The sequence below is a fragment of the Rhinoderma darwinii genome, chromosome 7, assembly GCF_050947455.1.
Source record: "Rhinoderma darwinii isolate aRhiDar2 chromosome 7, aRhiDar2.hap1, whole genome shotgun sequence".
Taxonomy (NCBI): Eukaryota; Metazoa; Chordata; class Amphibia; order Anura; family Rhinodermatidae; genus Rhinoderma; species Rhinoderma darwinii.
In genome coordinates, this window is record NC_134693.1 from 108,854,970 (window position 1) to 108,863,456 (window position 8,487).

At 41.7% G+C, this 8,487-nt stretch overlaps 1 protein-coding gene across 1 annotated transcript in view; it reads left to right on the plus strand.

Moving 5' to 3' along the window:
• NUP210 (nucleoporin 210) overlaps window positions 1–4,655 on the plus strand; it is a 149,679-nt gene extending 145,024 nt beyond the window's left edge. Inside the window, exons 38-40 of the mRNA XM_075833805.1 lie at window positions 897–1,004; window positions 1,088–1,139; window positions 1,898–4,655. Of these exons, the coding sequence (XP_075689920.1) occupies window positions 897–1,004; window positions 1,088–1,104 (125 nt within the window). The 3' untranslated portion in view covers window positions 1,105–1,139; window positions 1,898–4,655. The remainder of the gene's footprint in view (window positions 1–896; window positions 1,005–1,087; window positions 1,140–1,897) is intronic.
• The last annotated feature ends 3,832 nt before the right edge of the window (window positions 4,656–8,487 follow it).

Here is an 8,487-nt window from a genome sequence, read left to right on the forward strand (position 1 = left end):
CCCCCATAGATGGCACCCCCCTACCTTTCTGTAGATAGTGGTAGGGGACCGTTCCAGGAGAAGTCCGTGACTTCAATGTCCATTTATGGAGAGTGGAATCAGGGGCTTCTCCTGGACCGGAATCCCCGGCCACAGCTTCGGCAACGCTATGGCCGGGGATTGGGTATTCCGCTGCTACAGGGAGCAAAAAAATACCCTCCTCCTCACATGCACTTCGCACTGTTTTGAGGAGAAGAGAGCGAACGAGCGGCAGAAAGCTCGGCCATCACTCGGATCACATCCGAGTGACAGCCGTGCTTTACACGGCCCCATAGACGTCTATGGGAGCCGTGCGGCCGGGAGAACGGCCGAAAATAGGGCATGCACCAATAGGGCATGCACCGTTTTTTGACGGCCCAGTTTACCGGGCCATCCAAAAATCGGCCGTGTGAATAGCCCCATTTGGGTTCTATTGTTCCTACTGCGACCGTGTGACGGCCATTCAAAAAACGGCTGTCACACGGCCGGGAATCCCTGTTGTGTGAATAGGGCCTTACATAGGACTGCAGGTAACATCTACATTATCTGTACTTATCTGTGGTGTTACATAGGACTGCAGGTAACATCTACTACATTATACCTGTACCCTGGGTGAATAATCTATTATTCAGCAAACGCTTCCACAATTTTCTTAGGTTTTAAAATACACTTATATTTTTTACAAATACTTATCATTCCCTTTGCTAGAAAACCTGTGCAACGGGTTTTTTATACTAGTTTTCATATATTGCACTCTAGATTACTGCACTCCGAAAATCCTCTGCAATTCTGCCACATCGGAACGTAGTCTTATTTTCATATACCCAAATGATCATTTGTGCTACCTCCTGTATTTAGACTGTGTTCATTCCCTGCAGCGCCTTACACTGGGGAGCATGGCTTCTACAAGACTTTCATGGACTCTTATGCTGTGTTCTTCTTCACCTTGTTTGCTCTGATGGCTGGGGCTGCCATTGCTGTTCTAGGTAAACACTAAAATATTATTACATTATTATGTGTTAAAAAATGTCATAATTCTATAATGTTTGTGTTTTTATTTCTTTTTCAGTTTTCGCCAACAATTAGGTGAAGCTCATCTCCTCGATCTGCACAAAATGACAGTACGTAAAAAAACAGTGTAATGGACTTTATTAAGAAAAATAATTTGACCATAAGAAATAGTAAGTCCATCTAAAGTGGGGTAAAGATAGCTTCAGTATTTTGGAAAGACAAAATGCTCAGTCATGGATTGGTACTCTGTTACTGATGATAACAAAGTGAAGTTTGTTTTTATTGATGTCGTAGAGTACAGTCATGTGTTCATCAAGCGGCAGCATTGTCCATCCTCAGGCTTTACATCTGTGTCTGCACATTTGTTGTTCTATAATATGGGTGATCTTCACCCTTTAGACATGTTCACACTGGATTTGCTGTGGATTTACTTCACGGATTAAACATAAAAAATCTATAGCAAACTACAGATTTGCAAACCCCATTCAAGCATTGCAGAAAAAAATCTGTAAATTTTCGGGCTTGCTGTTACAGAAAGGAGTCATACTTTCCATCACAAAGGTTGTAATCCATGTGAAAAGCCACGTGAGTAGGGTGCGCAATTTAGAAGCGGATTTCTGTGCATGAAATCTGTCCTGTGTGAACATATTCTTTGGCTGCCCTCCTATTTATACTGAATGCAGCTATGCAGGGTTTCGGACCGGGGGAAGAATTAACTCAGGCGATATATTAGTAAGTCTAATAACTTTTTAATCTATTATTGGAGCAAAGTTTTAATAAAGCAGCAACCCTTTTTAAAATGTAAATGGTAGTACATCATTAACAGTAAACAAAGTTTTATAATACTTTACCTTTATTGCCGTTTTAGGTCTTGCATCTACATCACCAGCGAATTATACCAATCACCATAGTCTCACCTGGAAGAACAGCTCACAATCTCGGAAAGGGAGTCCAGACTATGCTTCCAATTCAAGAAAACTAGGATTTACCAAACAACAGATCTGTTGAAATTGGGTGCCTTTTGTTGGGCGTGTGACGTGCATGCTGACATTTTATGCGATTAGTTGTGTTTGATGATTGGGTTAATGCATTCAAGGTCATTATACTCTCTCTGATACATGTAGATTGGGCCGGTGTCCATCAGACTAAGGGTATATTCACACCATTAACTAAATACGTCTGAAAATACGAAGCTATTTTCAAGGGAAAACAGCTCCTTATTTTCAGAAGTTTTTTGAGCAACTCGCGTTTTTTACGGCCGTTTTTGGAGCTGTTTTCAATAGAGTCTATGAAAAAACGGCTACAAAAACGTCCCAAGAAGTGTCCTGCACTTCTTTTGACGAGCCGTCATTTTACGCGCCGTATTTTGACAGAGACGCGTAAAATAAAGGCTCGTGGGAACAGAACATCGTAAAACCTATTGCAGGTAATGGACAGATGTTTGCCGGCGTAATGGAGCCATCTTTTCAGGCGTAATTTGAGGCGTAAAACGCCTGAATTACATCTGAAAATAGGTTGTGTGAACATACCCTCAAGATGGTGTAGCAAGCCTTCAGATACTGCCGTCCCCTTGATATCATTAAAAAGTGTAATGATGCTCGTTTGAATTAACCCTTCGATTGTTTGGTACTGTATTTTTATGAAAATTAGACAGAAGTTTTTGTTTTATCCGTTCGTGTTTTACTGCAATTTTACTTATTGGCTTCAAGAATGTTTTTATTCATTTCTCTTCTTCTGTCTCCAAGACCAGATTGGTGTTTTTTGTAATTTGTTCGTTGACAATATGACCACTCAGAGCGACTTTGCCTTCAGGTAGTATTTAGAATGTTCTGTGCATTGCAGCTCTTTCTGCTTAACGCAGTAATATTTTGCACTGATTAGTAATTGTAGCCTTGTAATGTGAGCCCGACCAATTGGAAATACATAGCTGTGAAATTGTCCTGTGCACGTTAGTCTTTATCCACAGAATTGACAAGCATGTCAATGCCACTGTGCCACAGGCTGACCGCACTATATTTCACTGTATCGGTAGCGTCTGGATGCTCCACAATGCCTCGTCTTTCAGTTCTTATGTGTGAGAGGTGTCAGTCAGATATTGAGTACTCTATGAGCTTGAGCCATTTTACTGATGGCAAGAAACCACTATCACTAGGATTTAGTATTTCTGGATGTGAGTAGACTGACCGGTACTTTCCTGTATACCATCGTAATTTACTTGATATGCTGTATATAATTATTTTTTGCTTGGTTTAGCAGATCGTTATTACACAACTGAGCAAATGTAACAGTAAAATCCTTTTATTTTCTGACAGACAGAACTCTTTCGTCTTTTTTTATTTTTTAAACAAAATAAATGCCGTCCACCATTACCGTTGCACAATGAGCCTTTTAGCAGGAATGGAATAAAAATAATTAGTTATTATTCCTGCACACTGCGGCTGTCTGTTTACATCGCATTTCCACACAATTTTAAGGATCATACGGCATCTCAATAATGAGAAGGGTGGGAATGGGCAGTATATTTTACACCTAAGCTGCACATTCCTAAAGAAGCACTCCAGTAGAGAGGTAATAAAGTCTCTCATGAAGGATCCCACCTTGCCCCCAATAAAGCGGCATCCTTGCAAGAAAAAAAAATGCCTTCGAAACAGCAGTTCAGCTCTTCCCATGTGTTATGCGAATGATACACACCAATAAGGCTAGGGCTCCATGACGAGTTTTCGGCACCGAATGGTTGTGGAAAACTTGCAGGTTACTAGGGCTATTGGACAACTTCAATGATTACCTATGGTAACAACGATTGCAAGCATTGTGACATGGTCAGACTACTCCCGGTTGCTTTAACCTGCGATTTTACCATCATAGAGCCCCAGCCTTAATGTGTATAAGATGGATTGCTCTCTAATATACTAGTTACATATTACTTACATTCCAGTCTCTATACTTAAACGGGTTGTCCATGAAAGGACCACTGATGACCTATCCACAGGATAGGTCATCAGTATATGATCGGTGCGGGTCCCGGACCCTGCACCAATCAGGTGCTCCGGCTGCCTTCAAGCACCGACTATTTTGAACGGTATGCAGTAGTTGGAGCTGCAAGCAGATGGCCCTGGTTACGGAATAACGGCCGAGCTGCAGTACTGCTCCTATTCAAGTGAATACAAGCAGAGCTGCAGTTCTGCAGAACAGCCGCTATGCAGTGTACGGAGCCATCTGCTTCCGGCTCCAACTACTGCATACCTTTCAAAACATCCGTCGCCCGGAATCAGCCGGGGAAGCTGATCGTGTGGGGTCCGGGTGTCATATCATCAGTTGTCCAGTCGTTGACAACCCCTTTAAATACCTCACCCATGTTACTACGTTGAATTACATACGCAGCTTTTACAAAATTCATCCATTTCCCTGTTTAAATGCTCAAATGATGCCACGTGTGTGTGCAGCCAGAGACCTAATTGGAAGGAGCAGCTGAGTGACAAAAAAACTATTTAAAATAAGCAGCTGAGTGAGTGTGGGAGCTTGGGAGTTTGCACACTTGAAATCAATGCAGTGTCTGAAAGAGTCACTGCACTTTTTTATAACAGATATGCATTGTATTTGAAAATCAATAAACTTAATGAAATAGCTTCATCAGCCGATTTGTTTTTTTTTTTTTTTGTTAAAAATCTATTTGAAGTTACCTTGTTTGCTCTATTTCGGGGCCCACAAATTTGTCCTCCACCGCCTGTTGCCACGTTTATTTCGTCTTCAGCTCCAGGGATGCTGAAGACGAACAAGAGCTGTTTGTGGGCGATGTCTTTAGAAAGAGCGTATCCACGAGTCTTAGAACAAAAGCATTTAGCTGAGTGCACAGTGCAAGTGAAATTACATCTTGTCTTTATGCATGCACTGTGCACTCTTTATCTCACAGTAGTTAGGGACATTACAGTTAAGGTCCTATCATGTGGGCCGTCAAAACTAGCGCCGATCAACGAGACACCTTTTTGATCATCGCTCATCTGTTCCTTTCACAAGGAGCTATGATCAGTAATGTTTGGGGATGAGCCATCGTTACTACAATGGCTCATCCCCATACATTTCTATCCTGTCAGCATCACATCTCCCGATTTTACAGAGGGAGTTGTGCTGCTGACAACGATAATATTTATTGCTACATAAACAATACCATCAGCCGATGAATGAGCGTTTGCTCGTTCATCGGCTGATCATTGCCCTGTTTACACAGGGCACTGATCGGGAACGAGCATTCATATAAACGCTCATTTGCCCAATTATTGGCCCATGTAAAAGGGCCTTTACTGTCATTTCACTTGCACGGTGCGCTCAGCGCAATGAAGGAATTCTAAGACTCGTGGACGTGCTCTAACTAAAGACATCGCCCACACACAGCTCCGTTTCGTCTTCCGGCTCCATGACAAATAGTCGTAGCAACAAGTTGTGGAGGACAAATTTGAGGGGCCCTGAAATGGAACATACAAATAATTTCGAATGGATTTTTAACAATAAAAACGAACAAATCGGCTGATCTAACTATTTAATAAAGTTTATTGATTGTCAAATATAATGCATATGTGGAATAAAACAAAAGAAAGTGCAGTAACTCTTTAGGGGGGGGGGGCTAAAATTCAGTGACTTTAGATTGAGTGACGTTAGGAAAAAAATGTTGTTTGATGTATTTTTTCTTCCTACAACTAATACTTGCTGTGCAGTATATTGATTTTATATCCCAATTAGACACTATGAACTCCATTGCTGCCAATGCTACCCAGTGTACATCCTGTGCCATGTATTCTTTTTGAGGGACCATATTGAGGGACCATATTGCTGTGCAGAGTGTGTGAGAATTGCCCATGTGGAAGCCCAGATTCTGGATCTAAATGAGCAACTTTCAACACTGCGGGCAGTAGACAACATTGAGAGGAGTAGCACTCACTGGGGCAGATGCAGGGGAGAATGGTAGCATGGAGGTTCAGGCTAATGAGGCAGCTAGCTGGGTAACAATTAGAAGGCGGGGTAGAGGGAAGAGTATCAGGGAGACTAGTCCTGATCTGAAAAACCCCAATAAGTCTGCCAAGTTGGCGAATGAGGGGAACGTCTGTTCAGGGGCAGCACTACTGCTGCAAAACACCTCTAGCAACCAGGGGAATGTCTGCTCCAGTAAGGATAGGAAAGGCTAGACAAGTCTTGGTTGTGGGAGACTCCATTATTAGGGGAACAGATAGGGCAATCTGTCACAAAGACCGGGAATATCGAACCGTTTGCTGTCTTCGAGGTGCTCAAGTTCGGCATATCTCAGATCGGGTTAACAGATTATTGGGAGGGGCTGGTAAAGAGCCAGCGGTCATAGAGGTAGGTGGAAGGTCCTAAAACATGATTTCACGGACTTTGGTACTAAGCTCAGGTCAAGGACCTCAAATGTAGTATTTTCAGAAATACTACTTTTACCACATGTCACACCAGAGAGACAGCTGGAGATGAGAGAGGTGAACAAGTGGCTAAAGAATTGGTGTAGGAAAGAGGGGTTTGGGATCTTGGAGAACTGGGCCGACTTCTCTGACTACAGACTCTACGGTAGGGATGAGCTGCACATAAATGGGGAGGGTGCAACTGTGTTGGGGAGAAGATGGCTAGAAGGTTGGAGGGGTTTTTAAACTAGGGAACGGGGAGGGCAATTACTGTATAGGAGGAGAGGATAGCGTATCTAGTGAGCTGGGCTGAGAAATGAAAGGGGTGGAATAGAGGAATGGGCTGGAACAGTTATTAGAAATAAGAAGAAATGTGATACAGATATACATAATAGTAAAACACTGGGTAAAACTGCTACTGAAAAAAACTTGGGGATATTGGTGGACATTAAATTCAGCTTTGGAAACCAGTGCCAGGCAGCTGCTGCCAAGGCAAATAAAATCATGGGGTACATCCAAAGAATCAAAGATGTCCATGACAAGAACATAATTTTGTCTATAATAATCACGTGGAATATTGTGAACAATTTTGGGCACCTGTGTATAAGAAGGACATGGCTGAACTGGAACGGGTGCAAAGAAGGGCAACCAAGGTATTTATTGGAATAGGTGGATTACAGAAACAACAAAGGTTTTTAAACTTGGGGCTATTCAGTTTAGAAAATAGATTGCTTAGGAACAATCTCATTACACTGTATAAATATATAATTGGACAGTACAGAGATCCTTTCTAATGATCTTTTTACACCTAGGCCTGGAACAATGATAAGGGGGCATCCTCTACATCTAGAGGAGAAAAGGTTTCACCACCGTCACAGATGGGAATTTTCTACTGTGAGAGCAGTGGGACTATGGAACACAGGATGTTGTGATGGTTGATTCTCTGAATAAGTTCAAGAAGTTTCTTGATGCTTCTTGAAAAATATAATATTACAGGTTGAGTACTAAATTCCGGATATGGGACGTTACATAGTTACATAGTTACATAGTTAGTACGGCTGAAAAAAGACACATGTCCATCAAGTCCAACCAAGGGAAGGGAAAAGGGAAGGAAAAATTTCTACACATAGGAGCTAATATTTTTTTTGTTCTAGGAAATTATCTAACCCTTTTTTAAAGCCATCTACTGTCCCTGCTGTGACCAGCTCCTGCGGTAGGCTATTCCATAAATTCACCGTTCTTACTGTAAAGAAGCCTTGTCGCCTCTGCAGCTTGAACCTTTTTTTCTCCAGACGGAGGGAGTGCCCCCTTGTTTTTTGAGGGGGTTTTACAAGGAAAAGGATATCACCATATTTTTTGTATGTGCCATTAATATATTTATATAAGTTAATCATGTCCCCCCTTAGTCGTCTTTTTTCAAGGCTAAATAGGTTTATCCAGGGATTTATTCTGATCGCCATGTTTGGAGTCGGGGAGGAATTTTTCACCTAATGAGGCAATTGTCATCCACCACATTGGGGTTTTTGCCTTCCTCTGGATCAACACGGTAGGATTATAGGTTGCACTTTAGGAACCTGTGCCTTTGTTAAATTTTAACAACTATGTACATCTGCTTTGAGAGAAAAAAGCAAACTTATCACTTGGGGCACCTCTGCGAAACATAAAATTGTGATATCTGAAAAAAAAGTGGGAGCTCTGGAAACATGTGAACCATGAATATAAAGTAGGTTTATCCAAAAGGAACAACCCCTTAAAATGTGAATGCCTATACAGAAGTTCTAGTTCACATGACTGACATTCAGCCCTGTATTTGCAAACTAGTTGTCATGTTTAGAACTTGGTGATATTATCGGGTTTACAGTTTTTCTTTCGTGCACAATGAGCATCCATTTAGTTGCTTTGTGTGTTTTATGTGATAATTGTGCCACTCAGTGAAGAGTTACAAAAAGTGCACAATTTTATTTGAATGCATAGTTCCTGTACCATTATTGACTTAAAAGGCACAGTGATACCGCATGTTTAATCCGCTTAAATAATTCCGTTTTCAAGATGC